We start from the raw sequence: 12,969 nt of genomic DNA on the forward strand, positions 1-12,969 counted from the left end.
TTTGCGCTGTCTGTTTGTATATTTGGTTTTTGCTCACATAAATTTGTATTCGTCTTTTTGCAGAATATTCTGTATGTTATTGTTTTCTTCTTAGGCCGTCAATTCAAATGTTTATGGATTTTTTCAATCATTAGAAGCCAAACCACTTGTTATTTAGTTTGTGGTTATTTAACAAGTGGTTTGGCTTCTAATGACTGAAAAAATCCAGAAACATTTGAATTATGCATATGATCTCCGTTCCATTTGACACGAAAATGACTACCAGAATGGGCCAAAACGTTACATTTTTCAACGTTAGAATTTACTAAAACCATTACACATTTAATGACTATAGTTTGAGTTTATTCTCAAAATTTCATTTCATTGATTATTTTTTTATACATTATTTCATTTTTTCTTATTGACGTTATGAACTTCAAATACCTATTCATATTTAAAACAATCTTTAAAATTTCAAATGAATTGAAAATTGGCTTGAATTTGATTTAATGTATTTGCAATATGCAGACGAAATGCATTGAAATCGTTTCGGTTTATGTGTGATTGAAGCGAGAAACTATATACTTGTTTTAATCTAGTGGCATCACTATATTTTTGTATTGCGGATTGAACCAAAATTCTCAAACTTCTTTGTAACATCGATTCAAATTGTTTCAATAAATTTATATTGTTATCAAATTTGTCCATCTTCATGAAATCATCAATGTTTTCGAAAGCAATTTTTAAAGATGTATGGAGACATTTACCTGAAATTGAAAATGACCAGAAAAAAACTCAATTATATAGGTAGGATTCTTTTGTAAAAAAATAGGAGTATATCGCAATCAAATAAAAAACCTCTATCGAGGTGAAGAACGAGTGACGGAAGCAAAATTTGTGTTTCAATTTTTTACAATAGTTTTACAACATTTCTGATATCAATTTTGTGACGAAAATAGTTGGTAGATATATTTTATGTGTACTGTGAATATAAACTTAATATACATTTGTATATTCAAAACGTATTATATATTTGTGTATTTAGTGCCATCTATGGCCATAGAACTGAATTATGACCCTTTTCTTGAAAGGACCATATTTTGAAGACAGGTGGACCGATTTTCGAACTTTGACATGTTTTCTTGATCTATGGCCCAAGGCCTTTCCAACCATACATCAGGGCGAAAGGCCTTCTAGGTTTGGATTTCGTATATTACGTGTATATATAGCGAGTTCGACTTTTCAACACACCAATGTGGTTTCGTCACTTGTCGCATTAGAAACCAGGAATCATAAAAAAACACAAACAAATCTAAATTCTCTTGAGCAAACATCATTACTTGAATTTGAAATTTGGTAGTTGTCATAAAATGATAGATTCTACCTATAGATTTAATTAAAACTTATCGTAGAATGACCGCAGCTTGAATTATTTTACTGCTGCTCTGTCCACTTTAAATGTCGATATTTGAACCGTAGCGATAACTGTGATCCATTTGTTTTGGACCTTACTTGATTTAGGTCCAGTTTAAAAGGTGTTGCTGTGCTCTGGATTTTGTTGTTGCTGTTGTTTTTTGCTTTTGCTATTTTTCTCTTCAATGCCACTACCAAATCTCAATTTTTAAGCAAACTGTTTGCTATCGAGACTTCAGTTCATTTACAAATTATTCTTAATGTAATTCTTTTTTTTCACTCTACTTTCTCAGTTTCTAACGGTTTTTGATTATCATGAAGGTTGTGAATGTATTATATTTGATATAATAAGAAAAAGGGAAGAAATTTACACTTTTGAGAAGCTGTGTGAGAGCCTTCAAATAAAGTATTTTGAAATTCCATGCGATTTATTTGAACCTCCAAAAACTCGGCAAATGCATCAATATTTTTGAAGACTTTAACGCTTTTCTCATAATATAAGTTACCTGAAATGAAGATAAAAAATAGATTCTGTTAAAATTAAAAATACAAAGCTGATACAAATTGAATTTGTATATGGTTTGAATGTAATGCATTGACCACAATAAAGGTTTTTGATAATATGAGTAGTTACAAAGATTAATTAATTTTTTCCTTCGTGCATTGTCAGCACATTTGTACTCTTCAGCGTAGATATTGGCAAGATTTGCGTAGATTTGTCCTGTGCGAATCATATAAATTTGCTGTCGAGAATTGCATGCCTGTGTGTCGCATAGTTTCAATGATCCCATCAATGTTTCAATAATTTCATGTTTGGTGACTTCATCCTATAAAATAAACAAATAGCTTTAGCGAGTAGCTACACAATTGCATGTAATTATTATTATTATTAAAATCAAAATTAAACTCACCATTTTAGTTCGAAAATTATCTTGCATAAGTTTAGCCAATGTAAATTTTCCAGATGATAATTCATATGTTAAAAGATCCCATAATGACGAGAGATGCGGACTATGCTTTTTTGACTCCAAAATAGTTAATCCACGCTGATACCAACAAAATGCACGCTCATAACAAATTTTCTTGAATCCGAAGTTGTCATTGTCTTCAATGTGTGCACGAAATCTCATAAAACGTCCCATATTACATAGCAAAATGCATAAATTGGCGTCATCTTTAATTTCTTCGAACAAACTAATCCCAGCGACAAAACATTCATACGATTTTTTGGCAAGTTTCACATACATTAATTCTGGTGTTTGTTGTTTGTCATTGTCGTCAAAGCCACCTGAAAGATTATTTGCTGATTGTGCTTGCGATCTATATTTTTTTTCGTATTCTTCTTGAGACCAATGCATATATTTTACGCCCAACTCATTTTTTACGCTACCTGGAATAATCAGATGATTGTTGTTCTTTATTTAATATTCATTTGGTTTGCCGAATTTCAGTTCTCTCCCGAATTTTTGTTTGTCCGATGATTTCTTTTGTCAGTAATATTGAAATTTCAATGCCATAATTTGAAGTCTTGTGGATTTTTACTCAAAAGCTCAAAATAATAGATGCATCCACAATACAGAGATACACATTTTCTTCTTCTTTCAAATTATAGCATAAGACAAAAAGAATCCGAACTGAAATTCATACACTTTTCTCTAAATATGATTAAAAAAATATACGCTACCAATTCGACCAAGTATTTCAAACCGTGATTCTTTTCCATTTGCATAGCGTAAAGCCATTTCATAGCTTTTTATACTTAATAAAATCAATTGCTCAATATTAGTCGGTAATTCAACGTCATCTAAAGTATGAGTATTCAGTGACGTAAAATCTTTTTGTAATTCTTTTTCAATTTTCAAATCAACATCTCGTTTCATATTCTTATATTGGTCCACGTATGATTCAATTTTGTTGATATTTTGGGCCATTAAAAAGTAGCAATCTCCTCTTCTGCTAAATAGATTTGTACGATAATTATCTTCAATGAAATTCGATAAGTAATTGGAAGCTTGCTTTGAAACAATTTCGTAGCATTTTGTTGCAATTGAAATGTATTTCAAAGCACTACCGTAACATGATTCTTGATATTCTTGCTCCGTTAGTATTGCATAAACTAAACATGACTTTTCAATAAGGAGCAATTTCAGGTGTGTATTCCAATCATCGATGATAGGTAATTTTTTGCGTTCCAGATTCTTTTTTTCGGTTGTACTTTGTAATTCTTCATATGGCAACGGAATAGCTTGGTTTCGTTTTGCCATATTTGGATTCTGTTCTTCTTGAATGATTCGCATTTTTTCAGCTTGTTTTTCAATTTCTTCTTTCTCACTTTCCTCACTTATCGAAAAATATTGCAAACAATTCAATCCATTCAGTATAGACTCCAATGCATGCGTGCATCTCTCATCAATATTTCCAGTCAATGGTGGTGGAAAATGGTTTTCACTTCGCTTTTTATGAATGCTTGCTTCCGTATTTGTGTCAATGACAGTGTTTTCAAGGACATCATTAGCTGACATTTCATCTCCCTCACCTGAAATGACCGTGTATAAAGCAATTATATAGGATTATTTTGTAAAAAATAATAAAACTACTACAAAAATTACACTCACTACTATTACTGTCAAAATCATCATAGATGGATTCAGATTCACTATCGACTTCATTAATAAATTTTGGAGATATGGGATCGGTTCCGGCCGGGATTTGTAAATCCGATAGCAAATAGAAACTGCTTGTTACGATCTGCGGATATTGTTCTTTTGGTAAAAGTTTGATGCAGTTTTCTAGTAGGGCTTTTATTGAGCCAGCCTGCTTTGCTTCGATGCGATCTTTTGAATTTTTCATATTTTTTGCAACTTTATACAAAACGCACGCAACGGGGATTGTGAACGGGGATTGTTGGTCTTCATCACTTTTTTTATGTTTATCGTTTTGTTTATCGTTTTCTGATTGCGGAGAAAACTCACCATCACATGTACATAGTGATGTTAAATCGTACAACTTCACGATGTCATCTTTTTTCGATTTAAATAGCCAATAAGTATGCCCAGGTTGCGTTGCATTTTGTTTAAGAAACGATAAAATATTCTGAGCGACATTTCTTATAATAGTAGGTGAAAATTGTGAGTTATCGATAAAAGGGAGATCTTCCGTCTTAATAATTTCATATTTTTGTACCAAACCTGAAATGCAGCGATGATCAACGGGTACTGTAAATATTACCAATAAAAAATGACCTACCGTTAAGGTGATAACACCTATCAACGCATTTAAAGATATGAACGAATAAATAGAAGATTAGAAAAGGAACTTTTGAACTAGAAATAAAAATCACATACATCAAAATCTCAGGTACGTTACACATCAAATTATCCAGCCAGTAATCAATCCCTTCAAAAAAAGTAAAACAGAAGTTATATACTTATATACGTGCCTTACATTCTAATGATTTTCAATATATAATCACTCGCTCACTCATTCACTCGCCCAGACACACAGTTTTTCTTTCTATATTACATACATTCTGTTTTTATCATCGTCATTTGGCAATCTCATCGTATGTATACATACACCCTCCAATCCAAAAGTAACCGAACTTTTTAAAAATAATAGATACCAGTGGCGCCACCTACTGGATATTATATGCGTTAGAAAGGTACTTGCCCCACTGACCAAGTTTCATGAGGATCGGATGTAAACATGTCAAGATATTGCGTCTTATTACTTTTCCGCACACCTAGTGTAGGGAAGGTATTGTATTAGGCCAAAAAATTAAAGTCATCCCAAAACATGTTTTCTATGCATATTTAATGTAGAAAACACGATTGGAGATGATTTTGGGACATATTAATGTGCGTCGCTGTGTGTGATGTGTCCTGTGTCCTGTGTCCTGTGTCCTGTGTCCTGTGTCCTGTGTCCTGTGGCGTGTTGCCAAAATTTGTTAACACGATAATTCCTCTTCCAAAAACTCAATTCAAATTCTGACTTTGCAGGATGATTTGGGACTACTAGGAGACGTGCTGATTAGTTTTTGAGCAATATCTGTTGACCGGTGTAATTTTTTTTGGTCCGAATGGAGTACCCACAATCCCACATCCATACATTTTTGATCATTTCTCAACCATTTTGGTGACACGATGGTTTCGTGCTCAGACATGAAATTCAAAATGTGACTTCACGGGATGATTGGGCACTATGAGGAATAAATCTGGTCAAATTTTCAACGACATTGATTGATCGGTGTAAAACTTAGACTCTGAAGAGGCACTTATGAGAAAAATGCCTTGAAATGATATTCTTTCAATTTGAACGCTGAGTGAATGTGTAGTGGGGGGAGAAACCCGAATCTGATGTTAGTTTTAAGATGCAATCAATTTTTCACAGACTTTTCATACAAAAATCCACAAAAAGTTTCATTTTTGTATGAAAGACTTGCCTTTGTGGTACCGTAATGATCTGAAACTTTGAACAGGCTATTTTTTGGATTGAAATTTCTTTAAACTTGGTGTGATTATTTATTTTGATAAGAAAATAATATTCACAAGTTTTCACGGTAATTTAAGTTACTGCAACCATACAAAGACCATGATTTCAGTTTATTCCCAAAATTTCGGTTCCATGCGGAAAAGTCAGCTTGCGTACGTAAGCCTCTTTATTTTTTAGTATCTTTTGCTCTCGGTGGCAAAATGAATTTCAAACAAAAAATAATCAACTTTTGTGATAAATTTTGAAAGTTTTAACGAATTAGATATTTCAAAAACCATTTTATTATGATTGCTCATGCTGTCTATAAGCTAGAAAAACTAAGACACGAGATCCTATATCGGTACATGCTTCGCATATCGACATCTTTGGAAAAAGTCAAATTTTCAGGATATTCTCATTTCGTGGACCAATTTTCTGTGAATTTCGTGGAACCGATCATCGAATCTTTTGCTCTGATGAGCCCAATATTAACTGAGGACCTATATATTGAATAATCCATAACGATTATTGCAGATAGTCAGATGTATAGAGTCTCTAGAACATGAAATAGACAGTAAGTCACTTTTTCACGATATTGCTCTTGCTCATTTTTCAGTCATTTGTCAACAAAAAAACTATAATGTAAATTGCACAATTCTCCATTTTCGCTTGAGATATCTCGTATGGCTATCCTCTTTTCAACGAGTGCATTTGCCGATGAGAACGAGACGATATAACTATTCTGTGTTCAATTTTCGGCCTTGAACCGAGCCGTAAATATACTAAAATATCTGACGCAATAACTTGGCTGTCAGTGATCCGATATTCATGAAATCTTTCTAACGCATATAATATCCAGTGGTATCTATTATTTTTAAAAAGTTCGATTACTTTTGGATTGAAGGGTGTTTTAGAATTAATGCATGAATGACGATAATCCAAAATAATCGACAAATAATCGAAAAAGAATCAATAAGAATTAATTAATAATAGAAACTCAATTTTTAAGTGAATTGCCCATTATTTTTACCAGTCAAGACGTTTATAGGCTGTCTCATATCTCTTAATCGCAAGCTTATGCATGGCCCTGTTCCGAAAATGGGAACATCTGTCCCAATCAACCTATGAATGAGTGAAAAAAACATTGTACATTATCCATTTGGTACTTTGAAGATTTTGTAATACATACATTTTGGTGTTATTTAGCTGCCAAATTACGTTTCGATTGTAAGTGTGTTTTGTGTGTTTCGGATCGGGAAAAACATCTTCAACATTTGGTTCGGGAAGCAGTAATCGTTCATTTTTAGTGAAATCGGGTCCAATATCCATGTTCAAAGCATCTTCAGAATCTGAAGTTGTAACTTCTTTTAAGCTATGATAAAGAAATTTTGACAAAAGACTCCGTTGATGCTTTGATTCATTGAACGTAGACTGTTTGTTCAAGACATTTCGTTCTTGTTCATTTAGGCGAGTCATAAAGTGTTCACAAATGAATGATTTCAACCACTTCCAATAAATTCCATCCTCCTGTTGCAGCAAAAATCGATGCACATCGAAATCGTCAATAAGCAGAGTATTTCCGATGCGATGAACCTTTAAATTAAATTATAACCATATAGTATTCAAAACGAAAACATGTATTTTACCTACCATCATACTTATGGCACAATTCGATGCGTCATATGGTAGTTTTAATAAACGCTTTATGTTTTCAGCATTTGTGACCACATCCACCTCACTGAGACAATCAGGGAACAGATGTGCCATTCGGAAACTAAATTGATTAAACATTTCGAGAAAAAGAATATCATATTATTAATTAAGGTTTTTATTTTCGAAGAAGAAGCCGTTTTTCTACAGCATGGAATAAAAAGTTTCATTTGAGTTTGTGTTGAATGTAATAGATAAGAAAATACCGATAACTTTACTAAATGTATATTTGTATAATTATTATTGAACGATATGTGAAATTTGAAACAACTTTTCAATTTTTGACGTATTAGAAACATCCAAGTACCTCGAGAACCCTGTTGCTTGAGACAATGCTTGCTGAAGGCCATATGAGTTGAACGAGCTACTAAGCCAATTTGATGGCGGCACATTCTTGATAAAGAAAAAAAAACGTCAGATTTTATGCACCAATACCATACAAGGAATAAATTACCAAATCAGTGTTGCATTTTAATCTCGCAAAATTAGCAGGAGACCGGACCATTTGGTGCTTCAGAGTAGTTGTTGATGTTATTGATGTTATTGTTCCCTCATCGTGTGAATTTATGCATTCACTTATTTTCAACTATAATAATTAGTTTATTATTGTGTTCTTGTAATAACAATTAGTTTATCTTACTTGAGCTTCTGTCATTTTCAAAATTTAGCTGGCATTTAAAATCATGCACACAATAAAGCAATCAGGCTATTTAGTAAAAAATGTTATTTTTGTTATAGATTTTGACACATAAACGTGATTATAAACGTCAACGATGTTTTGACACATGTCAAACACCAAACTTGAAATGCATAAACAACGAACAATATTTTAAAAACAAAATTGAATTTCGTTTTTTTTTATTTCAATTCGATTATATTCATTATTTACATTATTTGTTTCAGACAAATGTTATGAGAACAAAAAAAATATTTTTAAAACTTTTTTTTGCAATATTTTATTTTAAATTAATTTTACAATTTGAGGTTACAATGGTTCAGCAATCAAATTTCTTTGTTTCCTATTCATTTACTGGATTATCATTTTCTTTAATGCATCCAAGTGGTTCACCTAGCTTAACTTTTTGTCCATTGGAAATGGAAAATCTGTGAAAAGGTATTCGATTAAAAACAATTAATGTCTTCCATAATCAAAGTTAAAAGCATGTATTTCGATGAAAATATGTATTACTTGAACTGTTTCGGAGCCTCGAAAATCATTACAACCGTACTGCCCATATTGAACTGACCCAAAAGTTCTCCTCTCGCTAATTTTGTTTCAAGTGGTAGTTGTATTTCATCATATTCGTTTATTAGGTTATTTTTTCCAAATTTCATTCCAACCTGGGGATGAATTAGCAAAGAAAAATGAAAATAATGGAAAAATACTTAAAAGAATGGATAGCATTTCTTCAGTAACGGAATAGTAATTTTGAAATGATTATGCCTTGATACCAACCCATTTGTTTGTTTTCAAATCTTTATCGAAATATACATCAACAGATCCCACATTCGTAGCCCCTGCGAATGTAAGGATAAATTGGTTAAAAACAGACTAAAATTTCGGATAATTTCAGGAGCAAATACTTTTTTCTTTTTTTTTTCAAAAATATCTACTTACCAACTGCGGTGAAACTATAAAATCCAAATTTCCAATGACCCAAATAAACAGCGCGCTCATTTAAACAAAAAAGTCCGGGCAACCATTGCGCAATTTTCGGATTAACTGAAAGAAGTTCTCCATGAAAATGTCTCCTGATGATCGGTTTCCATTCTGTCGGTGAATGAAATCTATGATAGTCTCCTGGTGCCAGGTAAATTACGCACTGGTACAAATTAGTTTCCTTAAAAATAAAACCAATAAATAATAAAATGATAATAATGAACTATTTAATAATATAATGAATTACTTCATCTTTTATATGTTTGAAACCATTTCCTTCAGGTTTTACACCATTTTTATTCAATGGACCTAGAAATTCTTCCAAGCTGTAATTCACGCCCTTGACCTTGAAAAATATATATATATAAACATAATATAAAACTGCTTTACAAATTAAGCGTAGAATTAAGCGATTTTACTTACCTGTTCGATTTGATGGCCATTAGCGATGCCGAAATGGAGAACTCGTCCATCAACTGGCGACACCATACAGCTTTCATTTGATATAGTGCGAACTCCAGGCCTCAATTGGCGTGTGAAAAATTCAGAGATGCTACGATAGTCTCTATTATATAGAGAAATTGAAAACAATTATTCAGACACCAATAAAAAATGTTCAAAATAATTTTAGTAAACTTGTAAAATTAAACATGTATTGTACATCAACAGTAAGCGGTAGTATAAATTTTGTAATATCTTTATTTAGCTCGAATTTCTATAAACCATGTAAATTTAATATTTATATGAATCGGTTAGAATATTCGTGAACTCAAGAAATTTGTTAAAGTAAAAGCATATCAGCTAGCTAGTTATATCAGCTATTGCTCTAGGTATATATAAATAGCTGCTATTTAACGCATCTCTTCGCTCGGACGGTGTGAATGCTGGACATAACAATGGTCTCATTGTTTGACATTTTTAACGTTTTAAATCATTAAATGGTGTCATTGTTATGTCGCGTATACGCAGCGTCCGAGCGAAGAGATGCGTTAAATAGCAGCTATTGCTATCTATATCAGCTATTGCTATAGGGATATATAAATTCCTATAACAATAGCTGATATAGATAGCTAGCTAGCAAAGTTGTATGAGTAAAAGAGCAACATGTTCATATAAAAAATGTATGGGCATGTTGCAGTTTTATTTTGACAAATTTCTTGAGATCACGAATATTCTAGCCGATTCATATGTATGAATGGAAATAAAAAACGAAATTGTTTTCTGAATGACGCAGCATAGAAAGTCCGTTTACATTAAACGCAATATAACTTATGTTTAACAATTTTTGAGTACATGTCTGTGTTCCGTCGATATTCGGACCTTATAGTTGGAGAACTTGGAGTCAATCATTTGACTTATGCAAAATCAATACTAACCAGAAATAATTGGAAGTTTTAAAATAACCATTCTGAAATTTTATTATTTCTTGTTATTTATTCAACACGTTACAGATAACTTACTTAAAATTTGTATTTTCAGCTTCCTCAATGTTTACACCAAAAGCAGTGGAATAAGCACCATAAACAACAGGCCGTATTATTGTTGGTACTCGACAATCGGCCAACCAACCCCATCCTCGGAGAAGAAATAATAAATACGCGTCATTCAAAATAATAGTTTTCTTATTCAGATCAGATGCGATTCAAACAAAGTCGTTTAAATTTAATGCTTTTCTTTGATACGTCTATTCAAAGAAGACTGATAAATTTAACCTTTTTTATTAGAGTATATCACAGCACTTATTATAAGACCGCGAAAAGGCATACATGGAAATGATTAAACAGACACATAAAAGAAAAGCATTGAATTTGAAGGACTGATTGCTTCTTACCTCGACTAATCAGTCGTAGTGGCAACGAGCAATATACTTCAGCCTATTATCGAAAAATAAATCTCATCAAAATCTTTGTCGAAAATAAGAAAAGCACTCTACAAGAACTCTTTGTCATTTAAATGTAAAAAACAATGCTCATTATAATAATTTAAATATAAAAAAACTTATCTGAATAACTTGGAAAATAATTATAATAAATGGACTAGAAAATGTAGATTTTCAAAGAATTGAAATAAATTCCGCTCAGTCATATTGAGCTATTTTCCAGAAATAATTTATTTCCAAGTGTGTTATTTGTTTAAATAATTTTTATATATCTATTGAATATAACGATGAGATGAGTATGTTATTCAGCACTTATGGGTGAATTATGGTTGAATGAAAACCGACTCTCCTATCGTTATGTTCAATAGATATAAATAAAAATACCATGAGTTACCATGATTTTAGATGCAGTTCTTGGCTGGCCCAAAGTATCACATTTTCTATTATGTAAATGCCAATGAAGGAGTGAAGCCAAGCCAATTCCAATTGGTGTCCATTTTAAAATCATACTACGCCAGGTCAACCACCCGCCAGCAGCTAATAACCACCAATCCAATACAGATAATACAGTCCAACCTGCTCCTGCCTTCCATCCCCATGATTTTCGAATTCGTTTTAATTTACTAAATTTACCTTTTTTCGTTGATATTTCCGCCTTATTTTCATTCCCCTGCTTCACCGAATAATAACGATGAGGTATGTTTTTACTATTAATTGATAAATTTGTACTATTCGATGATTTATAAACGGTTATCCAACGAGATGCCCATTTACTTTGCGTAACATCTATATTTGTAAAATGCCCTGAAAATCTATTGAAAAAAATGTCATATTAATTATACTATTATAATAAACGAATCAAGTTATAGGAGTTCGACTGTAATTCCGATTTAAATTCCCAACACATTACTCTTATCTTTAATAGTTTTAAAGTACTTCGACCGTTTCAATATTGTTTCTTGTTGTGAACCATTGATAATGCCCATGAAAATGATTTCGTGTCAAATGATTGTCTTTCTTATCAAAATATTCACATTAACATTATATAAATGAATGACAAAAAAAAATTAAATGAGTAAAATTATTTTTATTTATGAAAATTTCCCAAAAAATACTTTTTTGTCTAATTATGTTTTGGTTTGGAGCTCAATTTAAAATCAAATGCACGTTTAACTTATTAAAACATTGAACCGTATTTTTATAGGTCTTCTTTTTCCTTCTTGTTTAATAACACTTTAATTTAATGCAAGAAAACTACAAGCATTTTTAGTTACACTGTCAAAGCTGACTATTTCAAAGTCATTTTATTTTATTATTTTATGTACATTTTTATTCAATTTATTACTGAATTTTTTTATCACTCATAACACATAAAAGAAAACTGAATAAAATAGCAAAATGCAAAAACTTACATTCGATTTTTAGGTATGAAATACACAGCCATTGTAATTGTAAAAGTAATTATGATAACATGTGTTTAGAGTGAACTTTTTATATATTGTTATCTCGTTTAGACTATGTCTTGTTTATACACCGCATAAATTTATTCGCGTGGGTCGAATAATCAAATTTCCAGTTGGATTTTAAAATTTTTACAATTCATGAATAATTTGTCAATATTGCAAGAAATAATTTAAAAATACGGCAATTTTTTATTCACTTTTGTTAAAACAAAAGATTGGATTTTAAAGGAAATCAAATGCTGCTATTATTTTCCTTTCAGTCCGTCAATTCCGTTTCATTCCAATCGGATTTTTAAACAAAAATAATTATTTCTTTGCATATAACATGGTCTTTTGTTTGACATATATATGTATGTACTGTTTGACGTGTGCATGATTGGTTTGACGCTGTCCAA

The 12,969-nt window shown here is 31.6% G+C and overlaps 2 protein-coding genes across 2 annotated transcripts; both read right to left on the reverse strand.

The window, feature by feature from the left end:
• Positions 1–90: 90 nt before the first annotated feature.
• LOC116345578 (erythroid differentiation-related factor 1) lies at positions 91–8,320 on the reverse strand. The gene is made up of 14 exons (XM_031775019.1): positions 8,213–8,320; positions 8,027–8,158; positions 7,880–7,965; positions 7,513–7,636; positions 7,052–7,455; positions 6,893–6,984; positions 4,737–4,788; positions 4,639–4,655; positions 4,008–4,580; positions 3,077–3,928; positions 2,304–2,782; positions 2,027–2,219; positions 1,764–1,898; positions 91–746 (listed from the first exon to the last, which is right to left on the reverse strand). The coding sequence occupies exons 1-14, from the start codon at positions 8,225–8,227 to the stop codon at positions 454–456; spliced, it is 3,447 nt and encodes a 1,148-aa protein (XP_031630879.1). The 5' UTR covers positions 8,228–8,320; the 3' UTR covers positions 91–453.
• Positions 8,321–8,500: 180 nt separating this feature from the next.
• On the reverse strand, positions 8,501–12,931 carry LOC116345579 (phosphatidylserine decarboxylase proenzyme, mitochondrial). The gene is made up of 10 exons (XM_031775020.1): positions 12,524–12,931; positions 11,506–11,923; positions 11,064–11,106; positions 10,693–10,807; positions 9,656–9,797; positions 9,480–9,578; positions 9,191–9,413; positions 9,029–9,090; positions 8,762–8,913; positions 8,501–8,676 (listed from the first exon to the last, which is right to left on the reverse strand). The coding sequence occupies exons 1-10, from the start codon at positions 12,553–12,555 to the stop codon at positions 8,592–8,594; spliced, it is 1,371 nt and encodes a 456-aa protein (XP_031630880.1). The 5' UTR covers positions 12,556–12,931; the 3' UTR covers positions 8,501–8,591.
• Positions 12,932–12,969: the final 38 nt, after the last annotated feature.

The sequence above is a fragment of the Contarinia nasturtii genome, unplaced genomic scaffold (assembly GCF_009176525.2).
Source record: "Contarinia nasturtii isolate CC-2019 unplaced genomic scaffold, AAFC_CNas_1.1 Cnas_scaffold_1366, whole genome shotgun sequence".
Lineage (NCBI taxonomy): Eukaryota > Metazoa > Arthropoda > Insecta > Diptera > Cecidomyiidae > Contarinia > Contarinia nasturtii.

What these genes read in the sequence shown, in the direction of transcription:
- LOC116345578 (XM_031775019.1), bottom strand. An exon ending in TGAAATACTTGGTCGAATTG is followed by an intron (nt 2,783 to 3,076) that starts GTAGCGTATATT and finishes TGATTATTCCAG; the next exon opens with GTAGCGTAAAAAATGAGTTG. An exon ending in TCACACAGCTTCTCAAAAGT is followed by an intron (nt 747 to 1,763) that starts GTAAATTTCTTC and finishes TTTCAATTTCAG; the next exon opens with GTAAATGTCTCCATACATCT.
- LOC116345579 (XM_031775020.1), bottom strand. Translation starts at nt 12,555, where the DNA reads ATGGCTGTGTATTTCATACCTAAAAATCGAAT. An exon ending in TCAAACATATAAAAGATGAA is followed by an intron (nt 9,414 to 9,479) that starts GTAATTCATTAT and finishes TTTATTTTTAAG; the next exon opens with GAAACTAATTTGTACCAGTG. An exon ending in ATTTGAAAACAAACAAATGG is followed by an intron (nt 8,914 to 9,028) that starts GTTGGTATCAAG and finishes ATTCATCCCCAG; the next exon opens with GTTGGAATGAAATTTGGAAA.